Source organism: Paracoccidioides brasiliensis (assembly GCF_000150735.1).
Source record: "Paracoccidioides brasiliensis Pb18 unplaced genomic scaffold supercont2.2, whole genome shotgun sequence".
Taxonomy (NCBI): Eukaryota; Fungi; Ascomycota; class Eurotiomycetes; order Onygenales; family Ajellomycetaceae; genus Paracoccidioides; species Paracoccidioides brasiliensis.
The window spans coordinates 1937187-1963938 of NW_011371359.1; the positions used below are offsets into that span (position 1 = coordinate 1937187).

At 43.3% G+C, this 26752-nt stretch overlaps 8 protein-coding genes across 8 annotated transcripts; 5 read left to right on the plus strand and 3 right to left on the minus strand.

Annotated features, from left to right (window-relative positions):
• Positions 1–4726: 4726 nt before the first annotated feature.
• Positions 4727–6578, plus strand: PADG_01800 (retromer subunit PEP8; the record flags this gene model as incomplete). Its single annotated transcript, XM_010759282.1, has 5 exons — positions 4727–4946; positions 5041–5513; positions 5613–5637; positions 5763–5879; positions 6382–6578. The coding sequence occupies 5 exons, from the start codon at positions 4727–4729 to the stop codon at positions 6576–6578; spliced, it is 1032 nt and encodes a 343-aa protein (XP_010757584.1).
• A 543-nt stretch (positions 6579–7121) lies between these two features.
• Positions 7122–12677, minus strand: PADG_01801 (uncharacterized protein; the record flags this gene model as incomplete). The annotated part of the gene is made up of 6 exons (XM_010758775.1): positions 7122–11771; positions 11830–11915; positions 11982–12188; positions 12247–12420; positions 12475–12541; positions 12600–12677. The coding sequence occupies 6 exons, from the start codon at positions 12675–12677 to the stop codon at positions 7122–7124; spliced, it is 5262 nt and encodes a 1753-aa protein (XP_010757077.1).
• Positions 12678–13235: 558 nt separating this feature from the next.
• On the plus strand, positions 13236–15465 carry PADG_11319 (ubiquitin-conjugating enzyme variant MMS2; the record flags this gene model as incomplete). Its single annotated transcript, XM_010759575.1, has 6 exons — positions 13236–13308; positions 13383–13462; positions 13522–13647; positions 14237–14390; positions 14466–14626; positions 14689–15465. The coding sequence occupies 6 exons, from the start codon at positions 13236–13238 to the stop codon at positions 15463–15465; spliced, it is 1371 nt and encodes a 456-aa protein (XP_010757877.1).
• Positions 15466–16079: 614 nt separating this feature from the next.
• PADG_01804 (uncharacterized protein) lies at positions 16080–16845 on the minus strand (the record flags this gene model as incomplete). Its single annotated transcript, XM_010759283.1, has 2 exons — positions 16080–16720; positions 16779–16845. The coding sequence occupies 2 exons, from the start codon at positions 16843–16845 to the stop codon at positions 16080–16082; spliced, it is 708 nt and encodes a 235-aa protein (XP_010757585.1).
• Positions 16846–17265: 420 nt separating this feature from the next.
• PADG_01805 (uncharacterized protein) lies at positions 17266–18529 on the plus strand (the record flags this gene model as incomplete). The annotated part of the gene is made up of 2 exons (XM_010758776.1): positions 17266–17816; positions 17878–18529. The coding sequence occupies 2 exons, from the start codon at positions 17266–17268 to the stop codon at positions 18527–18529; spliced, it is 1203 nt and encodes a 400-aa protein (XP_010757078.1).
• A 381-nt stretch (positions 18530–18910) lies between these two features.
• On the plus strand, positions 18911–20671 carry PADG_01806 (uncharacterized protein; the record flags this gene model as incomplete). Its single annotated transcript, XM_010758777.1, has 5 exons — positions 18911–19172; positions 19216–19553; positions 19622–20176; positions 20248–20427; positions 20489–20671. The coding sequence occupies 5 exons, from the start codon at positions 18911–18913 to the stop codon at positions 20669–20671; spliced, it is 1518 nt and encodes a 505-aa protein (XP_010757079.1).
• Positions 20672–21521: 850 nt separating this feature from the next.
• PADG_01807 (uncharacterized protein) lies at positions 21522–23591 on the minus strand (the record flags this gene model as incomplete). The annotated part of the gene is made up of 4 exons (XM_010758778.1): positions 21522–22336; positions 22396–22470; positions 22533–22919; positions 22979–23591. The coding sequence occupies 4 exons, from the start codon at positions 23589–23591 to the stop codon at positions 21522–21524; spliced, it is 1890 nt and encodes a 629-aa protein (XP_010757080.1).
• A 1808-nt stretch (positions 23592–25399) lies between these two features.
• Positions 25400–26176, plus strand: PADG_01808 (uncharacterized protein; the record flags this gene model as incomplete). Its single annotated transcript, XM_010758779.1, has 2 exons — positions 25400–25922; positions 25998–26176. The coding sequence occupies 2 exons, from the start codon at positions 25400–25402 to the stop codon at positions 26174–26176; spliced, it is 702 nt and encodes a 233-aa protein (XP_010757081.1).
• Between the last annotated feature and the right edge of the window lie 576 nt (positions 26177–26752).

Below are 26752 nucleotides of genomic sequence, written 5' to 3' on the forward strand. Positions count from 1 at the left end.
TCTCTATATGCCACCTCATTCTTCCCATCTGCTGCAGTCACTAGATGTGAGCTGCTTTGCCCCTCTGAAGAAGACATATTGCAAGCAGGTTGAATCTGGCATGAGGCTTGGCATTAATCATGTGGATAAGGAGGAATTCCTAGAACTATATTCTGCTGCTAGGAAGGAGGCATTGAAGAATATGACTATTAAGAATGGATTCAGAGCCACAGGCTTAGTGCCATTCAATGCAGAGGAGGTTCTTGAACGCCTATATTATCAACTACATACACCAAGTCCCCCAGGCACATCTCATGAATCTCAGGCCTCCTGGACCTCAAAGACTCCCTGAAATGCTGTCCAATTGGAACGCCAATTCAACAAGCTCAAGCAGTTTATCAAGCATTGTACGCAAAGCCCGCCTAGTCCTACCAACCAAGCTCTAGATCAACTAGTTTGGGGGTGCCAACTAGCTATGCATGGGGGTGCTCTTTTGGCTCAAGAGAACAAGGCTTTACAAGCTGCAAATGAGAAGCAGAAATGCAAGCGAGGACAAGGCTGTGTTTACATAGGTCAGGAAGGAATTCTGACTGGAGAAGAAGGATTAGCTAGAGCTCAGACTGCTCAGACTGCTCAGCAGATGGTGGATAGAGGGGTGGAGGATTCAAATCAACCCACTAAAAAGTGAGCACCGGCACGCTGCAGCAAGTGTGGGAATACTGGACATAGGGCCCCTGGATGCTTGCAGAGCTAGGATTTAATTGTATATAATTTTTTAATGGATAATTTAATATAGTGGTGGCGGAATTTAAAGATTTGCTTAATGTACAGTGGGGAGGTGGCCAGTTGAGTGATCTGGCCAGTTGAGTGATTGGTTACGTTGTACGGTGCGGATTACGTAAGAAGGCGGATAGGCCTGACAGATATGATATCGCTGTACAGAGTAGAATTGTCCAGCATCCAGTTTGAAGTCTGCAATCTCTGATTCTAGCAAATAATGTAATTGTTCTTAATATATCTTAGTTAACCAAGTTAGTAGTTAACTAATATATTTCTTAGGTAGGTATAACACTTAAGCAAGTGCAACATCAATTCAAAATATCTTTTAATTTAACTACTACTTCACTTCAATGTGCAATTATGCCATTAATTCATAATAAAAATGCTTCAATTCATAAAGCTGCTCATTTATTTAATGTCTTTCATTCTACTTTAATCTATCAACTAAATGAATGATAATCAAGAATGAATTTATATGCAAATTCACATAAATTATCTTCTGCTAAAGAAGATAAGCTAGTTAAATGAGTACTAAATCAAACTAAATAAAATTTTTTCTCATAGTCAGCATTGATTGAGAATATAGCTAATTACCTTCTTATTATATAGAATTCAATCATCTTTACCATTCTCTCTCTCTGCATTGACAAGAACTGAGTATTAAATCTAGTGGCACATTGTTTAGAGCTCTATAGCTACTATTCTAGATGATATAATTATAAACAGACTAAGTATGAAGATCAGTAAATTTTATGTAATTGATTTAAAATCTTAAGAGATATAATTGCTAAGTATAGAATTCTGTCATATGGGAGTTTGCACCACTACTAAGATTATTATTAATAGTAAGTGCTACAGTAGAGCAAAGCTTCTACATTCTGAAAATTGTGAATGGGTGACTGTAATTGAGTCAGTCAATGCATCTGGATAGACCCTACCTCCCCATATTATTCTCAAAAGCAAGGGCTTGTTGGAAGGGTGGTTTGAAAGCCTTCCAGAAGGCTAGAGGCTAGATACTAGTCCAAATGGCTGGACTACTGATGAAATAGATCTGAGATGACTTCAACAGACATTTATTTCAGCAACAAATCCTTACAGAGTTGGCAGATCTATCCTTCTTATCCTGAATGGCCATGGCAGTCATCTTACTCCAGAATTCAATCAATTCTGCAAGAATAATGCTATAATATACCTTTATATACCACCTTATTCCTCACATCTTTTGCAGTCACTAGATGTGAGTGTTTTTTCATCTTTAAAGTGAGCATATGTGGACCTAGTTCATGTTAAGGTGCGAATGCGAGCTGCATAAGAAGGAAACTCTCTGCGTTGCTAACTGCTATATAACAGAATACTAAGCTTGATGGGATGAAAGGGGGGTGCTGGGGCCTGCCTGGATTATAACAACCCGCATGGTCGCATTATCACGTGATGAGGGTTAGGCCTAATCGGGCGCCGAGCCTAATCCGACGTCGAGTCTAATTAGGCGCCGGGCCTCGGTCGGGCTCGGTCGCGCGCTGAGCCTAACAGTTCAGCAGTGAATGCGGCTTAGATTTAATGTCATTTGGAAAGCAAATTTCTTGAATGCTTATCCTGCAGCGTGTGCTGCAGCCTTCAAGCCTCAGACTATTCAAAATGGTTTCAAGGCAGCTGGAATAGTGCCCTTTCAATCTGACTACATCCTCTAGCAGCTGGATAGTCAACTACAGACCTCTACCCCTTCATGCAGCAGCTCTAGCAATTCAACCACATCCTAGGTGCTTCAAACATCTAGTAATCCTCGGCAATTACACTGGCAGGCAAATAAGATCAAAAACTTAATGGAAAATCAGCCTCAAGGCTTTGTGAAAGGTTTTGATTAAATTATCAAGGTCTGTGAATATGAGATAATTAGTATCACTATTTATAAAGTAGTAATATCAGAATATATTTAACATAAATGAGATATAGAAGTAAAAATACAATAAATCTAGACATTGAATATAACAAGAAGTAGAAAATTTAACTAATAAAAAAGTTTAAAGTTTTTTAGCTTTATCTACATCATCTGTTAAATAGTCAGTTATTCAATCTCATGAGTTTTTACTATTTACATCTGTTTCATACTAATGGGCTTTATAATATTGCAGCAATTATAATAATTTTAGACATATAAGATTAAAATATTTTTAATTATATATAATTTAATTTAATTTGATTGAATGCTATAATATTAAGATAATTTGAATTAAAATCTAATAAGTTAAGCTTTGATGGTCTTGGTGTTGTGCTTGCTTAAGTGTTATACTCATTTGAGAAATATATTGATTAACTAATGTATTTCTCAAGCAATTGCAACATTCAAGTGAGTATAACACTTAAACAAGCATAACATCAAAAGCACTAGAGTTCAACTTATTAGATTTTAATTTAAATTATTTTAATACTATAATACTCAATTAAATTAAATTAAATTATATATACTTGAAAATATTTTAATTTTATATATCTAAGATTATTATAATTATTGTAGTATTGTGAAGCTCATCAGCATAAAATAGATATAAATAGTGAGAACTTATAAGATTGAATAACTAACTATTCAACAAATGATACAGATTTTGCAGATGATATAGATAAAGTTAAAAAACTTTAAACTTTTTCACTAGTTAAATCTTCTACTTCTTATTAAATTCAGTATTTAAATCTCTTATATATTTATTTTTTTATTTTATTTATATTGAATATATTCTAATATTACTTTTTCATAAATAATAACTATTATAACTTGATATAAAATCATGATAATATATAAAATAAATACTCAATTCATATATCTAACTAGATAGCTGCAATGAGAATACTAAATTGAGAATTAGAATATAAGAATGAATAAGTAGTCTGATATATATAAATAATTAAGAATCAAAGTATATCAATCTAAATAACTAAATATAATTAAGAATCAAAGCAAATCAATCTTAGCTTATATTATCAGTAATAATACTATAACAATAACATTGATTATTTTATATTCACAGATCTTAATAATTTGATCAGAGCTTTTATTCTACTATAATACTCACTACTAGTAATAATTTTAATAGTAATATAAACTTTCATAGCAAATTCAGTCTCATCAAAGTTGTATATATCTTCTAATAGAATTCTATACTTAGTAATTATATCTTTCAAGATATTAAATCAATCATATATAATTTACTTATCTTTATACTTAGTCTGTTCATAATTACATCATTTAGAATAGCAGCTTTAAAGCTTGAACAATGTGCCATTTGATTTGACATTCAGTCTTTATTAATATAGAGAATGGTAAAAATGATTAAATTCTATATAATAAAAAGATAATTAAATGTATTCTCAATTAATGTTGACTGTAAAGAAATTTCTTATTTAGTCTCATTCATCACTTATTCAACTAGCTTATGTTTTTCAGCAGAACATAATTTATGTGAATTTGCATATAAATTCATTCTTGATTGTCAGTCATTTAGTCAATAGATTAAAGTAGAAGAAAAGACATTAAATAAGTAAGTAGCTTTATGAATTGAAATAATTTCTTGATTTTTAAAAGCTTTTATCATGAGCTCAAGTCTTTCCTCTCTTTCTAGAGAATCTGAAGCATTTTTATTATGAATTGGTGGCATAATTGCACATTGAAGTGGAAGAGTAGTTAAATTAAATGATATTTTGAATTGGTGTTGCGCTCACTTGGGTGTTGCGCTCACTTGGGAAATACATTAGTTAACAATCTTTTGAGGTGGTCTGGTTGATTATGTAATTGTGGTTGTAAAACGGCGGCTGCATCGCAACATTAACTACGCCAGACTGGAAGAACTAAAGCCCAACGGCGAAGGATATATTTTCAAGAGGCAATTAGCTACTGTTGCTGCAATAGGTGCGCATGCAGATTCCGGAACGTCCATAGGAACCCGAATTCTACCGCCAAGGTCCCTTGTCGGTTGCCATGTCGTCTTTCTTCTTTACCACCCCTGTCGATATCGACATCGTCCTTGAAGATAGCGACGAACGGGAAACTGTCGATATCAAACTAGACAAGAACAGAAGGGAGAAGGCCCCGCTGTATATGGATGGCGAATCTGTGAAGGGAGCGGTGACAGTGCGGCCTAAGGATGGGAAACGATTAGAGCACACGGGCATCAAGGTGCAATTTATCGGAACGATAGGTACGGCGCATATGGCAATGCGCCATTCCCTCTTCACTTCATCCACCCAGCATTGAGGTTAATCTTATTGACTGATATGATGGGCCTTGATTAGAGATGTTTTTTGATCGGGGTAACCATTACGAATTCCTCTCCTTTGGCCAGGAACTTGCTGCGCCTGGCGAACTACAGCATCCGCAAATCTTCCCATTCAACTTCAAAAATGTCGAAAAGCAATATGAATCTTACAATGGCATCAATGTCAAGCTGCGGTATTTTGTCAGGGTGACGGTCTCACGGCGGATAGCGGATGTTGTGCGAGAGAAGGATATCTGGGTATATTCGTACCGCATGCCTCCGGAAACGAATAGCCCTATCAAAATGGACGTCGGAATCGAAGACTGCTTGCATATAGAATTTGAGTATTCGAAATCGAAATATCATCTCAAAGATGTTATTGTAGGGAGAATATATTTCTTGCTTGTGAGGTTGAAGATAAAACATATGGAATTGTCGATTATCCGCCGCGAAACGACCGGATCGCCCCCGAATCAGTATAATGAAAGTGAAACGTTGGTGCGCTTCGAGGTATGTTAAAACCGTATTTTACCAAAACTGGCACCCTCTGCGTATCAGAGGTGGAAACGCCGGCAATACCATTGGATAGGCTAACTCGCGTGTTTGTAGATTATGGACGGTTCCCCATCAAGAGGTATTCAGATTGTCCCCGTATCGTGTGGATATATTCCACGAAATTTCTTGATCACTTCTTTCCATCATCAACATGGTGTTACATACCATGTGACGAGCTAACAATCGTTATTTACCTACATATAGGGGAAACGATACCCATTCGATTGTTCCTGGGGGGTTTCGATTTGACCCCCACGTTTCGCGATGTGAACAAGAAGTATTCGACTCGATACTACCTCAGCTTAGTTCTTATTGACGAAGGTAAATTTCTCTTGGCGCTTGGAGGTCAAATGTTTCTTTTCTATTTTTTTGATCTCCCTAGCATGATTCGAATATTTTTTGAGATCCCTTGATTCTCATTGTCGGGCTTTTCTCATTCTCTCCACATCCTATGCGCATACCATTTCATCCAAACCCCACGATTTCTCACGACCGGGGCTTGAGCGCTCCAATTCAACTCTGTGTTTGGTTGATGGGAGCGGGGCCTCCACGCTAAGACTTCCCTTGCCGCAGTTCATACACGTCGTCTTTCTTTCCACATCCCTTCAATCAACCCCTTGGCCGATCGCATGGCAACAGTGCAGTATCGGTCGGACGGATCCAACAGCCATGCTGTCTATTTCACATTCACGTCATATACGTCACTTCTGACCCTGTCTATGTGTGCCCCTTGCTGCTTATGCTTGTTCACCTTTGCCAAACCGAGAATGATCACAGGTTGAAGGACAAGACATGTGAAGCGATGGCTAACCAAGTCTTCCAGATGCCCGTCGATACTTCAAACAATCCGAAATCGTTCTTTACCGTCAAGCCCCCGAAATCCCATTAACCCCTGAAGTTGCACAGCAACAAATTGACCAGCAACAACAACTCCAAGGTGAGCCTGTTACCTCAGCAGGTCCAACAAAAGACATGCAAACCGCATCGTTTGGAAAGCAGCAAGTTTCGGCCCCTGCATAGATGATGCTGGATGGGGACGATGACGACGGGATGCAGGGCTGGTTAGATGATAGCGATGGTTCCATGAATTGTTGGAGTTGTGGTCATTGGCTTTTGATTTCCCTTGTTCCGATTTTTTAGAACGGACAATCACGTTGTGTATCGTGAATTATTCCACTCAGGATGGTCTTTCAGTATCTATTACGCCATATTCCATTTTTTTCAGTATATTGGCCATTAGGAGCTCTCGAATTGTTGTCCACCGCTTGCATCTATGGCTGCTGGTTTAAAGGTTTCCTACATCATACTTCATGGCTTATATAGCTAATCTCTGGTATCAAAAGTGAAATAACATGTCCACCGAGGAAAAAAATGGTGTGACATCCTGGAGGATTTGTAATCCTCCCATTGAAGACGGCTGAATATGTGGGACGCACAAGGAAAAAAAATGAAAATATATGTTAATTAATAAAATAAACTGAAGTGAACATGAATAGTGTCAACAAAGGGTGATGTTTTACACCAGGATCAAATAGAAGTATTGAGTTGAATCAATGCCATCCATCAATCATTTCCTTTGTCTACAGTCTCTCCGTCACTATCACCCCAACCACCACCATCATCTTCTTCTTCTTCCCCTCCATCCCCCGAAAGAGAGGCCAACGCCCTTCCCAACGCATCTAAAACGCTACTATCTTCTCTCTCCTTTCCAGCAACTCCCATCCCCCGTACGACGAGCGGATATATCCATCCAAGATGTTTCTTGAACATCGGTGATTTAACACCACCAACGCTGAACGTCTTGCCACATCCCAAGGGAATGGCAGGACCCGCATCGGGAATTGCACTTGGTTCACTTCTCAACTCAACTAGTCGACGGAGTAGATATAACAGCTCCTTTCGTGCTGGAGTCGGTTGCGGCATGAGTCCACGTAGCGGTTGGTCGGCGATGTAGGATTTTAGAGATATCGCGCAACGGAGGATTAGATAGGGAGAAACGGATTTTGCGAGGGATATATAAGGATCTGTCCTGCCTTGGTGTGTGGCTCTTGATGGAGATTCGGATGGCGGTGATTTAGGGGGAAGGGAACTGCTCGTGCGTGTTGATGCAAGGCCAAATAGCGTGTCGATCAGCACATAAGACATTTTTGATCGGAGAGTTGGCGCTGGATCGTAGGTGCGGCCCATACGGATTTTATACAAGTCACGCAGCGGCTCCGTTTCGACTCCTCCAAGGGGCAAGTCGCGATGCTGCGGAGGATAGAGAAACGATGAGTTGAAAAGCGCACAGGCAAAATCACGTCGTACTCTATCCGGTATCAAAGAAGAGCCTAGTGATGGTATGACCACGTTTCGGAGGCGGGAGAAAGATGTTATGTCGAATTCCTCATCTTCGTACACTGCATTGGGCTGCACATTCAATTTATTGTAATTATGGGCTGAAACAATCCCCCTAGAAATGTCAACGACACAACTCCAGAACCTAACTAGCTCTTCTTGATTAGAATTGGCATGTTGCTTCTCGACGTATGGGATAGAGACTTGGAGAATATCGAGGGAAACGGTTGTCGCCACCCGCCATAAAACGGGGTCCTGGTCTCTTCCATTCCAGTTATATTTATGGGTTATCTGGTTAGCCAGGTGTTCAAGCGCTCTGGACAATGTGCCACCTGAGAAAATATCAATAAGAATGCCATGTTCCACTATATACCACCCTAGCAGTCGCATTGCAGACTTTGAGAATGCCACAAAGGTTGGCCTTCTTTTATCTTGAGCCGGTGACCACTTTGTTAACGCGCAATCCGAAAATTCAGCAAGGCACCCAACAAGAGCTGGTTGAGAGGAAGTCCTCTCTAAACACATTGACTTCAAGCATTCTATAGCAAGTGCCTGCAACTCTGACTGGTGATCAACGTCTAGAGTGTAGTGGGATGACACTGATCCCCAGACGGAAATTTGTATATTATTGAGGACTTGGTCAATATGTGATTCCGTTAATGTATTCTTCAGGAGCCGATATAGCTGCTTGAAACACTTGAGATATGCTATCAAAGTATTTTGATTTAACATATCTAAATTTGGCTGATCATCTCCTTTGATTGGGTGGCCATCAGTCCAGACAGCCCACGCAGATTGCATAGGTTCGAAGCCGATGTCTTCATAGCCCTGTATTCGAGAGAGAACTTCCGAAAAACTTGAGAAGATAGATTCGTCCAACTCAAGTAGTTTAACCTTGATTATAGTGGCGAAATATTCCAATAGTCGGTTCCACGATTGAATAAAGCCCTCATACTGGATAATGGTATCGAAGTACGCAGCAATTAAGCTAGACAATCCTTTTGTCAGAACCACAGCGGTCTCTATCCATGCTTTAAGTTCCACAGAATCATGACCCTCCGATCCCTGCGACACTCTCAAAATTTCCTTCTGTACCGAGTCTGTCATAGCAAAGAGAACCTTGTTCAAACAGAGATGCCAAACTTTTGGTGGAAGTTGATGGCCGTACGCATCGAAAATTCGCAAGGAGGTCTGAATTGCAGTATTTCGAATTTCCGCCCGGTTGTCAGTACATAAACCAACAAGATGTAGAAGGAGGAGCAGCCATAATGAATTTCTAGAAATTGAGAGATCTGAGCTCTTGGCTAACGTGGTCAACGTCTCCTCGCTCGAAGAAACTTCCATATGACTTTCAATAGAGAACTTATCAATCTGACCCCGTAGAAAATCAGAAAGGTTCCAAAAGGTCGTTGTAGAAGTAAGCGAGATATTGAAATCCTCCATCTGTGACGCAAAGTTCGCAAAAGCTCTAACCAACTCTAAGAGACACGGGGATGGTAGCAGGTTAAGGAAGTCGGAAGCAACAAGCTGAAGCGAGCTATATGCTGTTCTGACAAGCTTTGGAGACTTCACAGTTAAATTACCCTTAATCCTATGGGCATGTTGGGATGAAGCGGGTTTGCTCCCGTTCTCTAGGAGTAACTGCGGTTTATCAAATACACTTGATATCAGGTCAAACACCAAGTCCCATCCGGCAACCAACGATTCTCCACACTCCTCCAAAATAGATTTTAGCGTCTCGAGTGCAAGTTCATGGACTTCAAAATCGGATGCACGTTGTGAAGACTTCGCAGTCTGACTTATGTCATATAAAGTCGAGATCTGAATTTCCAGAGCATGCAGGCCGCGAAGTTGAACGTGATTTCGTAAGTTGGGATCGTCAGAGTTTCCGAGCTTTATCGAGTTAAACACAACGTTGTCAAGAACCTGGCTCGCATTCGAACGCAGGGACTGATTGATTTGGCTATTTCGAGTGATGGATATGAGATCCTCAACTAAAATGTGCCAAATCCCTTCTTCATCTTTGGGGAGGGCTAGTCGTTCAATATTGGCTTTGGCCAACTCATTCACTTTTGTTAAGACAAATTTCAACTCATCATCTTGAATTCTCGACTTTCCCAGGGCGATAGAAAGAGAGCGCTTGTTTTGATGAATGCGTCCTGTGGGCTTAGAATGTGGCGTAGACTGTGTGGATATAGGAAGATACTCAGGGGTGGTGTCCGGAATGGCCTTGTTAGTCTCTTCTGATAGACGTAAGAGGGCAGTCAAAATGTTCTTGAATGAGGAGCTATGATACTCTGCAGTGCTCTCAAACATTTTAGTCGCTGCAGCTTCGACAGCCATGATTTCAGTTCCAAGACCAGCTTTGGAAGGTTCTAAGGAAGGGGTAGCGTTGAAATCACTGGTCTGATTCGCAGATGTAGGCTTAGGGGTTGCGATGCTGGAAACGCTGATGATCAACTCTGCATGCTGAAGCGTTTCGAGTATTATTGACCATGCAGCCTGGTCCAAAGTAGGACCCAGTGCTATTCCAAGGTTAAGCAGGGCACGCAAACACAATAATTTACGAGTGCTAAGAGTAGCAGAACTGTGATCCGCTAGTGGAGCGAGTGCATCAGGAGTAGTTTGGGACTTTTGTAGAGGCGATTCGGCAGTAGGAGAGGCTTGGGAAGTAACACTAGGAGACCTGTGAAGCGTGTTGATAGTAACGGGACCGACTGAGACAGCGGCCTTCCCAAGAGTAGTGAGAAATGTATCTCGTGGAGTGGATAACCTCAATAGACCAGCAACATGAGTTAACTTCTGGAAGGCTCGGACCAGATTGTGATAGAACTCTTCGTCCAGCGCGGCATATAAGAATGTCGAACAAGTTGCAAGAATAGCAGGCCAGCAGGAATCAATCATGCTCATGATTGCATTAATGTCATCGATCTGGGGGTGGGATTTGAGGTCTAAAGGGTTTAGCGGAACAGCTGATCTCTTCGAAGATGTGCTAGAGTTACTACGCTGAAGTTCTGGAACGTCACTCTCTTTATTCGAGGTGAGCCCTCTCTGTTTTCGTTTGCTTTTAGATTCCGGAACTGTCAATGGCAGGATGAACCTTGCAACGCTCTCCGAAAATGCACTTATGCAATTAAGAACAAGGCTGTAAATATAGGTCTCTGGAGGCATTGGGTTCTCGATTTTGTCCAACGTTTCGAGGTACGGAGTACGAACAAGGCTCCATTGGCTGCTGATACCACACATACTCTCATTCGTGGCTGGGCCTCCAATAACGCCAGCAACAGTGACAGTCTCAAGAGCAACTTGCTCGTCCATAGTATTTCTTGAATTCGAGATACCCGTTGGTAAAGTTGACTGATGACTGACACCAATAAGTGACGGCTTTTCTAAAGCTAGCCTCACCAGACAAGCCATATGATCACGGACGATATCCCTGCGACCTTTCTGGCCGTCAAACAGTACGTAGATAGCCCTAATAAGCCCCGGGTCAGAATATAACGCTCTGAATATCTCCATACAGATAACGCGTTTCCAGGGCACTGCAGCATCAGCATCAAGTAAATGGATCAGAAGCCCTAATGCCATCTCGCATTCCGTAATTAACTGTGGTAGATACCCTCTAAGTAGAAGGAGTAATATCCTGGCCACACGGACTGTTAGAGGAAAGCTATACCGTTCGGAAAAGTGCCTCACAGTCAGTGGCATCAACCGGTTACGGAGCACCTGAATTTGTTCTGGATGTTTAGCGAAAACATCACCACTGTTAACCAGGATACTTTCGATTAGCTCAAGAACGAAAATCTTTGAAAGCGACTTGATGTTGAGAAATCCTAATTTTTCTCCTTCGATGAGACGGCAGAGATCATCCAAAATCTATAAAGGCGATCAGCAAGAACCACACAGATATGAAATATTGCACACTATAATTTACCCGCAGCGCATCATAACTGGCAGAAGATATGCGAATCTGCTGTTCATCGACAGTCACGGTAGCACTGGGAACTGAATCTGCCGTCGCTTAAGAAGTAAAGATCAGTATAATGAGATGAAAATTCCGAGGATGAACAGATTGGATTGACATACCGTCCATTTTAGAGACCTTATCAAAGACAGAAACTACGAGCTGTTGCAGTGTGGCTGCAGCTGTATTCGCAACAGATACGGTTTTACTGTTCTGTATGGTGGCGCACAATTCCAAAGTAGATGCAAGAAGCGGTCCACTCAAGCTGATCGCATAATATTGAAACAGCGAGCCTAATGTCTGCAGCACTTTAAGTTGGACATCGAGACCTATCAACCTTCTTAGCACTCATACAAATATCTACCAACCATAGGTGAGGTTATCAACCTAAATTCGTTGTCTCTTGAAGAGCATTGAGAACATCCCTGAGTCGTTCTGGTGGTAGCGCCCGGGAGGCCACCAGCCTCTGGACACCGACCACCCCGATTGCAGCGAGTCGAGCATGACGGGTTTGACAAGCAATCACAAAAGGTTTTACAAAATGGGGTTTTCGAATCAAGTCTCTTGGAAAGTCAGTATATATGAACTAGCCCCATGGTTCTGGGTGAGCCAAACCTGCCGCTAGCTGGGCTTCCGAAGTTGACGGTAAACCCTTCAGCTCTGTCAAGGACTGCTCCGCTGCCTAAATAATGACAAGTCAGTCAATGCTCATTTGGGAGTAGAGATACCTAAGACATTACATTTTTGAGATCGGAATTCTTCCGCTTCGATTCTTGTATTAAATTTGAGAGTTCTGTCTGCAGGATGTGCAAGGTCATGTCAAATGCGAGACTGAGTTCCGCGTCATAACCAGTAGTTGTAACAAGCTGGAAAAGGCAAGTTCCTAACGGGATAATAAGCCTCTAAGATCGGTCCACATTAGAAATACGTGTATGTAAATTTACTAACAACCTAATACAAATCTGTCCACGGAGACAAATATCAAACCGGAAGAAACGAGAGAAACTGCCCAAGCGGAGATACCAAACGTCGTTGAACTTGTCCGCCAGAAATGCACGACTCTGGCACAAGGAGCGCCACTTGGTAAACCAGTAAACCAGTAAACCATGCCGAGACTGATAATTAGTTAAGCACACCGCAGACCAGCAACACGCTAACCCATATAGAGCTAGTCAGGGAAGCTGAGATAATCCACAGGAGTATGACGCAGCACGTGTCCTGCCGCGTTTAAAGCCCTTCCTGCTGGTTGGATCCCAACCAGAACCTCTTTTGGTCGGGTGTTGCAGTGAACCTCATCCACTCTTTCATGTCCATACTTTCTGCTTTTGATATTGCAATTCGCCCTAGCTGATCCCTTGCATAATATCCCTGCTACAATGGCCACTGTCGTTCCCCGAAACTTTCGTTTACTGGAAGAGCTTGAAAATGGAGAGAAAGGGCGAGGTGCTGGTGTGTATATCGTTGTCTTGTCTGGCACATGTTGCGAGCTCGATGCTGACTATATCTGATCCTGCTCTTAATAGAAGCCTGCTCCTATGGCCTAGCTAACGGAGATGATGTGACCATGACGAATTGGAATGGAACCATTCTAGGGCCTCCTCATGTTAGCCCGATACTTGTCTACATCAACTAGAAGCTCTCATTTTAACCGTGATTAATTAGAGTGTCCATGAGAACCGGATATACAGCGTCAACATCCAATGCGGTGAAAATTACCCTGATGCCCCACCAACTATCAACTTTGTGTCCAAAGTGAACCTTCCGTGCGTTGATTCTCGAACTGGTAAAGTATGCGTCCTTCACTCTAGCACACTGGCAAACGATATGTTATAACAGTTCCACAGGTAGACCTGACGAAGTTACCTCGTCTTGCTGTATGGAAGCGAGAATTCACGATGGAGACGATCTTGTTGGAAATTAGAAGGCAAGCAAGCATCACTCCGAATATAATCCCCTATCTATTCTAACTAAATCCATAGATTTATGGCTTTACCAGAAAACAAGAAGATCCCTCAACCCCCTGAGGGATCCAATTTCTAGATGAAACATTAGGATACCTCTCTCATTATGACTCAACGGGAGTACTGCTTTGGGAAGATGTGTTAAATGACTTTTGAGCGTGATATGTATGATCCCCCGCATTTTATGAACGGAACTTTATCGTAAGCAGGGGGTTTGACCCGCCATAAACTTCGCAGTTCACAGGATATGAGCGTGTTGATTTTTCTTTCTTTTTTTTTCTCCCTGATGAATTATAAACCATTTTTGGATATTTGTTGGCTTTCAATGCCATACTGAGGTGTGCCGCATCTACTCATGTCTCTTCGGATCTATCAAAATTTGAGAATGTACTAGATCATGTGACTTAACTACATAGGTGCAACCGAATGAATCTGTTTCGGTTATTGATAAAGCTAACTCCAAGGACACCCTAAAGAGCTTTCTTTCCAAGGTTGCGAAAGATGTTGAATTAACGCCTACAAAGAATACATTTTCGAATGCCCCCATTTCTGTTACCAAAGAGTTCGGGCGTCCATAGACTAGCATGTAGGTTCGTTACAGTGGATAAATGGCTGGGTTCCTCTGACTTACAGCTTCGTCCATAGGTCTTTCGCTCTATCACGCCCTCCTTTCCCAATCCTCCCGCCTGCGCTTAATCAACATCCAACCAGCACAAATACAAACCCTAATAAAGTCCAATTTCCACAAATATAAGCACTTGCAAAGCCCAAGCCAGATCGTTAACTCCTTGAAGGCGGGCTACGAAGTAAGCCTGACCAATCTTTACTGATGCATAATAATATTTCATACTAATAAAATATGCGCAAGGCATTGGATTTACTACATTCATGCAACCAAGGAAATACAGATAGCATTGACCGTCTTGGGCGCATTATTCAGCGCACCATTGATCTCAAAAAGGAAATCCACAAAAGCCGCGAAGTCCAAGCTGCCAACCACCGCCCCGAGAACCGCAACACCCACGCTCTTAGGAAAAGGGCAGAAGGCCGAGCAAGGAGACGTCCGGAAGCGCTGCGTCCGCACCCGGATACAGAACCTATCTTGTCCCGCCCAAGGCTACATATCAATGGGCCCCGCCACGTTCCCGTGCTTGTCGATGCCCGGGGTATTCCTTTCCTTCGAATCAAGAAGCCACAGTCCCCGAATTTGAGCCGAACAATAAGGAGCAAGTTAGATGCACGATGGAAAAAGATACTTCGTCAACAGAAGTTGGAGGACGACTTCTACCTCGCACAGCAGGAGGATGCGTGGGATCGTATGCTTGGCCAGCAAGATGAGGCTGGTTGGACTTCAATCGTTAGCGAGTACCTCGATTACACTATCAGAGCAATACAACATGAGGACCGAAAGAGCAAAGAACTTGTGCGGAAAATGTGGGAGATTGTGCTGAAGGAGCGTGAGCTTGCGGAGAAGGAAAGAGAGGAAATAAGGAGGCAGCGACTAGCGCAGGCTGAATCTCTCAATACAGACCAGGCCGGGGGCAGACCGATAGATGAAGTGAAGGATGTCTCTGCTAAAGGAAGTGGAGAAAATACCATCCCTGAAAAGCTTCCCTCTCAATCGAACGAAGAATCACGCTCCTGATGGTATTACTGCTGCGCCGTGCCTGGTACAAGCTCATTCTTGATACAGGGAAATTTAAGGCTTGTTGTGCCAAACTTTCATTGTCAGTGATCAAAGGATGACAACATATAACTTACGTCATCCCTGAAAATTGTTAATCACCAACTTTTGAGGGAATCTAGTTAACATGCAGTTAATCAGAACCACTTCCTCAAGCTCATGTAATTTCATATTGTAGTTAGAGCTCTCAGAAGAAATGGAGCAGAGCAACGATTCATTTTATCTAGTGCCTCAAACACCCACTCCTGGAAATGGGGAATCAAGTATATGCTAAGAAGACAAGGATAGATACGCAATACCAAGTATGGTTGTTCTTCTGTCCCGTACTGTATAATCTCCCAAGTCCATCTAGGGCTTTGCTCAATGGATTCAGGAACTGGCTCCAGTATAGCCCAGTAATAAAGGCGCTGGTAAACACTATCCTAAAGTTGAAGGTACATACATGCGTATGTGCCTGATATTACTTACCTTCCTTAACACAGCCGTCATTCTACTCCTGATATGATAGATGTTCCCAAAATGCCAGGTGTCCATTTCACATCGATTATATTTAAAAGGAAGACCTCAATAGCATATCATAGTGATACAAGTTCCACCTTTTCCATATCTGTCGGGAGAGAATCAAGATCATCTTCGTCATAGTCCACCTTACCCACCAGTCCTCTCTCCCACAATTCTTTCCCTGTAAGCCTCTTCTCCTCTTTTGCAACAGACTTCTTCTTCTTGTCTTCCGTCTCCCTCTCTTCTCGTTTCCTTCGCTCCAACTCCTCCATCTCCTTCTGGAACCTACTCCTCCACTCCAAAAACGACTCCCGTGTTACTTCAGCGCCGTGAAATTTGCGATTCTCTTCCTCTTCTGCCTTGGCAGCTTCCATTTCCTTTAATGCCTGAACAGCGGCCTGTCTCTCGGAAATAAGCAGCTCTGCGCCCTCCTTTAACATATCAACAAGGGAAAATATCATCGCCATCCCCATATTTTCTTCAATGGTGGTCTGCAACGACTCTAAAAGACGATCGCGGTCTTCCTGTATCTCAAGGTGGGGGTGTTTGGGTGCATTTGGAGGGGAGAAGAGTTCGAGGTCTGGAGCAACGTCTGGATATTGAGGCGGGTATGAAACCTGTAGTATGAGGACGGGAGGTTCTGCATCATCATCATCACCTGCGGCATCAGCGACATCCAAGGTTATCGATATTCGATATGCGGTGTCAGAAATATCTGGGGTACATACATTAGTTCTCAGTGGAGGACCATAAAGGCGAGAAGGAGGCTATACCTGTAATTTCATTTGCAAAAATCGACTTAAGCGTCTCCCGTTCTTCTTGCTGCTCTCCGATGCCCATTGTGCTTTCACGTTAATGGTGAAGCTCGCGGGAAGGGGTAAGATCGGCGCAGGGTCGCTGGATCCGTAGATGGCTCTTGCGAAAGATCAGATCCCGGACAAGTATATATTATAAATCCGCTCGAGGGTACGAGGAAACTAACATGTACGGTTCAAAACCCAACTTCAAGATTTATTCTTCAAGGCATGCAATGAGTATATTAGTTGTTTCTATGAGACGCTGCTGGTGGTGTCAAATGGCAATGTTATTTATCGAAGTTAACCCCTCTCACATGCAAACAGAGCAAACACGAAAAAAGTGTCGAGCGGACTTGATTAAATATCATCTAGATCAGCAGAAAGGGATAGTTATTCATTGCAAATTAGTTAAAAGGCCTAACATTTTACATACTGCTATAAACGGCAGTTGAGAAATGTCCATATGGCCAAAACACGACCCTCAAAGAAATCCTTAAAAAAAAGAGCAAGATCCGGGATTGATGGCAGCGGATCTGCTGCGAGGAAAGTGAACGAAGATCCCGCAATTCTTTTCGACCAAGCCACCGTCCTCCTTCAAACTGGTCAACCAGAGGCCGCCCTTCCTCTCGCACAACATGGATTCGATATTGCTACGACCGGATCCCCTAATGCGCTACTAGGGTTGAACTTGCTTGGCCAAATATTTGTTGAGCTGGGGGAGATTGAGGCTGCGCGAGAACATTTCACACGGGCAGTTGCTCTAGATCCGAATGGAGAAATCCCCGAGTCCGAAGGAGGTGGCGCGGAGAAATTCCTATGGTTGGCGCAATTGAGCGAAATTGGCGGAAAAGATAGTGTGAACTGGTTCGAAAAAGGGGTAGCAATCTTACGACAGAGAATACAATTGTTAGAGCAGGGCGGCAAACCTGATAATGTTTTGGCTGCGCAGGAACAGAAGAAAAAGTTGGCGCATGCTTTATGTGCAGTGGTAGAAATATACATGACAGATCTATCGTAAGTCATTTGGATCAGATTTTGAAGGAGTGCCAGTACTGAAACGAAGCTTTTGAAACAGATGGGAAGAGGATGCCGAAGCTAGATGTGAAGCTCTGGTTACGGAGGCGCTTATGGTTTCCCCTGATTCGCCGGAATGCTTGCAGACGCTTGCTTCAGTCAGAATATCACAACTTCGGCATGATGATGCCAAAGCTGCGTTGTCGAGAAGCCTTGAGTTATGGAAAGATCTACCGCCAGAAAGCCCCTTGGTCCCAGACTTCCCCGCAAGAATAAGTCTTTCCCGGCTTCTGATGGAAGCCCAGATGGAAGGTGAAGCGCTCGAAGTATTAGAGAGAATGGTTCTTGAAGATGATCATAGCGTTGAAACATGGTACCTGGGAGGATGGTGTCTATATTTGTTAGGGAAGAGTGAAAAGCTTCCCCCTAATAGCGGGAACCTCCCAGAGGTCGAACTACAACAATCTACACTACGCTCCAGCCGAAGTTGGCTCAAGCAAAGTCTAAAACTTTATGAGCTGGTTGGGTATGAGGATGTGAAGTTGAAGGAACATGCTGAAGAACTCGTCCATGATCTCCAAAATCAGCTAGGCGATGTTGATGTCGATAGCGACGATGAGGAAGATGTGGACGGAGAATGGGAAGATGAAAGCAATTGTCTAGATGATGACGATGACGGCAATAACAAAGATCAGAAAATGTCAGATTCATGAGCGCAGTTCAAAGTAAAGATATCATAGGATTTTTGTTTATAACTTAAATGTCAGCTTTTTAGATACCAATTTTAGAGAAAAGAAGGGTAGCTTTTCCACAGGATACGTAGAATACAAAGGCAGATTCATGAATCCTTTTATTTTTTTATAAGCTTCCCATTCCTATCAAAACATTCTCCTATCATAGCTTTGTTTCAGGGAGTGCGGCGGAGCCGGATTATTACAAATCCGGGTTAACGTTACCTCAGAGATAACTCTCGATTGTCGCCGTTAAAGCTGCGACCTAAAACCACTTTAACCACCCACGGCCAACCACCACCACCACCACCAATGTAAGCTGGAACGGCTTGCTACTGGTCGGGCACCATCCTGCTTCTCGAGATGGATCCAGTGCCGGCGCCTGCGGTGAACGAGCTCCGTCTGAAAGCTTCCGTGGTGGAGGTGACAGCAAATGATGGGCCGATATCAACTCCCCAAGGACACCGCCCCGATGTCGCTGAGGTCATGTCACAGCCCGACTCTGACACTGAAGACAGTGATTCCGACACATCGGAGGACTCCGAGTGCTCCGATAATAACTGGGAAACAAAGTCTCTTTACGAAGATTCTCTACAGTTCATCCGCGATGACCAGTTACATGACGGTATAGAACTTCCTTCCTCAGCCCTCGGTCAGACAAATATAAGCAAAAACTGATCCAAAGGATTCTGTAGTCCCAGGGACATGCACATTAGCGGAGGCTGTCGCCTTTCGAAAGCGTCTTCATGCGATAGGGAAGGCTGCATTTGCGGAGGAGACCATAGGGCAAGGGACAATCACCGCGAAAAAACTTTGCACTGCATTTGGCATCATGCCTCCCTCGTTTTTTGAAGGCGCGCCAGACAGGGCATACCATCCCTTGCTCATTATGGGAATTAACCGCGAATATTCAAGGCGGATCAAACTACCAAATTACAATACTATCGATGATGCTGTCGAGCTATTGAAAAGGGCAACGAATATTATCGTCTTAACTGGCGCTGGTGTAAGTACCCTGAAAGCTTTACTTGTAATAATAGATTAGACAAAGGATGCTAATGCAAGGGTTCTCAGATATCTACTAGTCTTGGAATTCCAGACTTCCGTTCGAAAGACACCGGCTTGTATTCTAAGTTGGAGTATCTCGGATTGACCGACCCCCAGGAAGTTTTCGATATTAACTTGTTTCGTGAGGACCCCAAAATATTCTACTCCATTGCAAAGGACATTCTTCCGACGGAAAAGAAGTTCTCTCCAACCCATGCATTTATTCGCCTCCTTCAGGACAAAGGGAAACTACTCACAAATTTTACCCAAAACATTGATAATTTGGAAGCAAATGCAGGGATCCTGCCCGAAAATCTCATCCAATGTCATGGATCCTTTGCAACAGCTTCCTGTGTGAAGTGCAAATTTCAGGTCCCGGGCGAACAAATTTTCGACAGTGTTAGAAAAGGAGAGCTTCCCGAATGCACTGCTTGCAAAGAGCGAATCAGGAACGAACTTTGCGGAATGAAAAGAAAGCGTAACTCAAACGGAGCCCATAAAAAGGATCGCAAACGACAAAACTTTGGCGATAGCTCCGAGGATGATAATGACTACGATATTCCTTCTCCTGGAGTCATGAAGGTGCGCTATTGTCGGCTCCCCGAATACAAAACACGTTCCGGCTAATTTGCCGGTTTTGCTAACTGGAATAGCCTGATATTACTTTCTTTGGTGAAGATCTCCCAGATGCGTTCTCGCAACGCCTAATTGGTCACGATCGTGAACGTGCAGACCTTGTCATCGTTATCGGTACATCACTGAAAGTGGCACCGGTTGCAGAAGTTCCTGGCATTCTACCTCGCAATGTTCCCCAGATCTTAATTTCACGTGACGTATGTAAATGGGCAATTACAATCTTTATATCATTGAGTGCTAATATCCCCTATTTTACAGCCCGTGTCACATATTGATTTCGATATCGACATGTTGGGTGAATGCGACGTTGTTGTCTCTGAACTATGCCGTCGCGCCGGCTGGGATTTACAACACGAGATGATTCTCAAAGATCAGAAAGTCGACATCACATCGAAGGAAGGTTGTGTCTCACGATTTTGGTTTACAGCTGTTAACCCGTAGAATAGTCTTTTCCTTTTCTTGTCCTCTTTAATTTCTTCGGTTCTCACTTCATTCCTACAAAGTTTCTCCCCATCGTTCATCTTTTCTTCATTTTCCAGTGTTGTCAGTTCCCCAAAGCTTTTCGATAGATTTTTGCCTTTATGTACTTTCCTCTGTTTGGCCTTTCCTTTCTCACAATTTTCTGCTCTACCTGTTGGATTTGTTTCTCCTTTTTACCATTCTTCGCATAGATGTTTCTGTAACAATACCTCTCCACATTTGTCTGCACACTTTGTTCTCCCAATATCCCCTTTCGGCCCTGTTATTACTTGCATTCTTTCGTCGGGAACTCGGTACGGTTGGGTTTGCACTATCAGATGGACTAGGTTCTATTAAGTTTTAGGGTTGCGTCAGGGTTTTCTCTTTTATGACTATGCGGATGGATTGTTAGGATGGATATCTACATCTTTTTTTTGTTAGTGAACATTTCCCTCTGTATATTTCCGGCTTGTCTTCTTGACGTCCTATCTGTTGTTCGTAAATTCCCAACCTCTGGGAGCCAAGAATACCACAGATATTCTCATAAGAATCCGAATGAAAGTACGGAAACTGACAATGTAAACGATTGACCCACATAAGATCTATGCCATCGTACCCTAACTTCAAAACCAGATGGTTTTTAAAACTAGAACATATATCATTTACATTACTCCAGTTACCCACCCAAAAAAAAAGAGAAAAAAACACTACTCTGGTGCAATACCATACATCAATCGCTAACCATTAAAAAAATATACGCAAACGGGTATATATCTAAGACTCACATGATTTCATAACAATACATAAATACACACCGATACCCACATGAATTCTAAGTGGAGTTCCTCCTCTCAAAACTGGGTCTTTCTATCCTCTTCTCACTACCGTCCTTTGATGTATTCCATCTCTCATCCATGCTCTTTCTTTCCTTGTCATTTTTCCTCTTCTTATCAACCTTCTTTATCGCTTCTTGCGTTAGCTCTTGCCGGAACATCTTCTCAATGACCTCTATTTTTCGTGTCCTGCGGCCCCCAATCCATATCACAATGCCAGCAGCAACATTACAGGAGATGGAGCAGCAGAGTATCACAGTCGTGAGAGCAAAAGGACGCACTTTGTAATATATGCCCCACGTGCATGCGCCCAGCGCAATCTGGAATAGAGAGTGGAAATCCAGTAGCACAATTGTGGCGACGAGAAGGCGCAGGGGAAACGCAGTGTGTGTTGTTGTCTCATGTGGTTTGTAAAATGTGTGAGATTTCGAGAGTTTCTCCTGGTGGTGTTCGAGACGCTTCTGTTGCTTTGGGGTAAGAACGGAATATTCTTCAGGTTTGTCTTTCTCTCTGTTATCGCCGTTGTGGATGTTGTCGTTGGCCTTGTTTGGTGTAGCCATTTCGACGTCGATGTCATGATTTACGTTGTCAACTGTCCTTACCGGAAGGTCATTTTTGTTCTCGAGTTTTGGGAGTTCTTTTTCCCGTCGCAGACGCCAGGTGAGGCGGGCATAGTGAGCTACAAAGATCATGTGGTAAGTGTCTATAGCACGGAATGGGGCGAGCCCGTCTCCTACTACAGCAAATAAGGCGACGAGAACGTTGTCGATGACGTTGATGATGTAGAGCTGGCGGCCACCAACATTAATCCAGCCTACAAAGAACAATGGCATTAATTTGGGTTAAGTGGACTGGGAGCATAGATACACATACCTATTAGGAACAAAACCCATGCAAGCCCAAAAAGAGTAATCAAAGTCGCGTACAATGTTACCAAAAAACCAAGGGCTGCTTACCAACTTTGGTTAGTTGTTCGTCATCCTGATACATATTTAAATGTCATCACTTACGTTTCCGGGCATATTGACAAAATCCTTTCATAGAGCGCTTGAACTTAGATCTTCGAGAATGAAGCATATGCCTGACATGATCGTTGAGTTCTAGCTTTTCTGCCTCACTCCAACCCGTGAGTGTCTCTCCATCGGGTAAGACGGCGAAACACAACTCATCGATCACCGCTGATCTGGAACTTTGTAAACGTAAACGTCGTGATATACTTGCATCATCTGTATCCAGAGTCTCTTGGTCGCTCTCACGCTCCTGCTCGGTGGAAGATTCGTCATAAAGACGAGGAGTCAAGGAATATAGTGGTCTTCGATTCAAAAAGTTCCCAAGATCAGGGATGAAAAGCGAATTCTGCACATTGGTAAGGGTAGTGAGTGTTGAAATTTCAGGGTCTATTCATCTTGTCAGTTTCCTATTGGGATAGAGATGTCAAGTTAGAGGATTTATATACCAACAACATCGAGAAGATCCACCAGTCCAGTGTCGTATTCGTTAGGTAACCTATTTGATGCTGCCTCTACTTCAGGGCCGTTGACCGTGGAAGCACGAATCAACCCCAGAGATGACAATGCAGACACGCTTGCCCTACGCAGTTTCGTTCGGTTCCGAGATAGCTGGGGGCGTGCACCTAATTGTGGCGACACATTCTTCGATGGTTCCTCCGCCACGGGAGACATTGGTGCATAAATTGCCGCAGTTGGCATGGTATTAGCCGAGGGTTCACCAAATATCTGCCTCTGCTGAGGCTCTGAGCTGCTTCGACGTCGAGTTCTGATGTCCACCACATTGTGCTGAATGGGGATATTGTCCCCTTGCAAATTAGATAGTCGCGTCACTAACTGTGCGGAGGGCCGCCGTAGCACTCGTATACTGGGTCTTTGTGATCGTGCTAGTAGCAATGCGCTTCGGGTCTCATTCGAAGCTCCAGCACCCGAGGATGCGGGAGGTGGAGTTGGAGGAGGGACTGATATCTCCTCCAAGATGGCATCGTGAGGGGTCTCCGTACGATCCATGAAGATTAGAGATATTGGAGATATTGTTGCAACGTGTATCTGCACTGGCATGCTACCATATAGATGGAAGGGCACCACCACCTATAAACATAAGCGCATTGCGCACACATTTTCAGGAACAGGTTGAAAGTCCCACGGGGTTTGCTTCTTAGTCTTCCAAGTTCGATGTCACCAAGAATGACTAAAGATCCATGCTTGATCTGCTCACGTCATAGTGCTCGAGGTTGGTTGGTTGGTTTTTAATACTCTGCATAGTAGTTCCAATTCCTAGCTAAAGAAAGTCAACGACGTCAGTCGATTGGATGTAGTTAACAACTGGTCTCAAATTATTAATCCAGCAGAGAGGGAACGCCATTGTGAGAACGGGCAAGCAGTCCAATCCTCCACCATAACCCGAAGATTCTCTTAGCCAGACTCGGTATCTGACTAATTTTCAACGAGTTAACTAAATATTCAATGTGATGCTCAACTATTGTGGTGAAAGGATTTCTGTTGAAAGATGAGTTTTCTCAGTGATATTAGCAAAATCAATATCAAAACATATCAAAAAGACCGTGTACTTCAACATATTATAGAATCCTTCAATGTTGTAACCTGGTCTCGCCGCAGTGGTGTCTCTGCAGTGACGTCATGTAGCTATAACTATTGGGTGAGCTTGACCAACTGCTGATCTTAATATGCTCTGACAGAGAGAGATACTGTCTAATCAAGGATGCTCATATCATACAGAAACTCATGTTGTGCTTCAAGTATCAAATATCCTAGAAATGAAATACTGGCTATCAGGATGATGAGTCAGATAATATTTATAACTGGTTAACTAGTTAACTAGATAGTTAGTTATTAGTTAGCCATAACTTAATAATTAACATAACTTCGCACTGCTGTCATGCCCGATGTCAAGGCACTTCATGAGATTGTTCCAAGGTGCTGTGACAGCACGTAGTTTCACCAACGATTTTCGCATCATGGTATGACCTCATCGTTTCTTGTGAAGGTTATTCATTATGTTGCCTCTGGACGCAGCCAAGGGGACTACAATTCGGGCCACATTCTAGGGCCGTCTGTTATTTGCTCGCCTATTTAGTTACTGCGTTTCAGGGACACGCACTTGTTCCTACTGTGTAGGTGGTTCCCATCGGCATACGGTCACTGAATGCTTCAATGTGAAACAAGACATAGGGTTGAGGCTCAAAATCTCTATCATCCTGTCAATCGCAATTTCTGCAACTCTCAAGCTGTGGAAAACATAGCCTCCTGCTGAGGATCACCTTTCCAACACAATGGAGCCGATCTCTTTCTTCAGCGCGATTCGTGCTTAACGTATTCCTAGATGCCCAACGTGGCTCTGCCCCTTTATGCAGCCTGGCCTACGACCCTTCAACGCAATGCGGTCGACAATTCTGATAAGGCTCTTGGGACTGCGCTTGGTACAGCTGCTATTTTCAATCTTTTCTTGGCTAACTGCCAGTTATTTACATGCAACCAGAGCAAACCAATACCACTAGCCTTATAATCCATATGGTTTTCTTGACTGGTATATACTCAGGCAATATATCAGGCTGCTTCGCCCAGCGTCAACCATCTGCTTTACTGGCAGTGGGCTTTTCGTGTCTCAACATAAAGTCATATATGTGGTGCCAATTATGAAATATCTGAACCCCGCAGAGCACTCTATAGCCATAAGGGGCTTGATCAGAATCTCAATAAAAATGCTACTTGGATAGGGGACATCCAGACCTCTCCCCACCACACTTATATGCTAATCTCACTGGCCGCTTTATCATCCTCCTCATCAAGGGGCGACAATTATCTATCTTCGATCGACATTCAACTGGAAGCAACCTCCCAAACCAGCCATGGCGAGTTTCGACGTGTGGAGCCCCGTCATTTCCTTCCTCGCTATGATCCAGTATATAAACGCGTTGGTGGGCGCCCGGGGGGAGATGCGATCAGTTGACGGCATTATAAATTGCACCTACGACGTCTTTCTTACCGTCAAAGATGATTTTGAAAAGCTCCAGGACTATCTACCCAGTTCACGCAAACGATACTCCGAGCGCCAGATCAACCGCACCGAGAGAGAATTGAAAAAGGCGCGAGATATACTGGATATTGAAGAAGACCAAAACATGGGGAAACGACGGATCAACGATGTCTATTGGGTCCTGAAACGGAAGGCCGATCTACAGATTTGTTTGACTGCTCTTCATCAATGTCATAGCACGCTGTTGGAAATACGGTTGGAGTTGGCTATCTTGGAAAACAAACTGCCATGGGTCACAGATCGTTTTACCCTGGAGCCAAGAACGTTGTCATATCCACGTTTAGGATCATCTGGAGACATGAATAATGTGCAGGGGAGACTAAAGTGGGCTCAAGGTAGGCTATCCGTTTCTGCTTATTTTCGTATCATGGACACGCGCAGTCACTGATTACTCTTGGAATGTATATTAGGAGACTACTCAAATGGTAGTATCCTGACTCTGCCAACCTCGATGCGTCAACGAAATCTCCTCGCAAGCCCACCGTTATCCTCCCGCAGCGGTTCCTCAACGATCTCCCCGCGATACTCAGCTGTAGAAGAGATGAGCTTGTGGCTTCTACAGAAGCGCCGCGACGATGTGTTTGTATAAAGGATTTGAAGGATTAGGAGAACATGGTCGATGCCATGATTCCTGATTTCTCGAGATCGATTTTTCTGCCCCCCCCCCCCCTTGAGGATGATATCTGTGTTTCCTATTTTACTTGCGCGTTTATGACCTTGTGAGTTGCTACGAATTGGATTGTGCGAAGTTGAAATAATTTTGGGATTGAGCTATTTCTGTTTTTTTTCCTTGACCAGGCTGAAACTGGCTGGTTCAAGAATATACTGACTACTTTTGCCCCCCGGGAAATGCTAGGGTGCTAGCTAGAGAGAAACGAACTGCTATTGGTATAATCGGAGTAGGCTGTCAGGCACCCGCGAGTCCAGAAAATATTTAATACAACCCCCCCCCCCCCCCCCCCCCGATCCTTGAGTGCTTTATGGCCCTAGGCCAGCTATTTTTTTTCCACTGGACCCTGTTCTAGAAAGCTTGCCTCCAATCCGCATTGGCATTATCAGCCCGTCAGCTATATGGAGGAGTTCAGGCCCCTTTGCCCTAACCAACGTGAGTGGTATCAAGAGATCACCGGGAAAAGATCGACGGGCCTAAACCGCTTTTTAATCG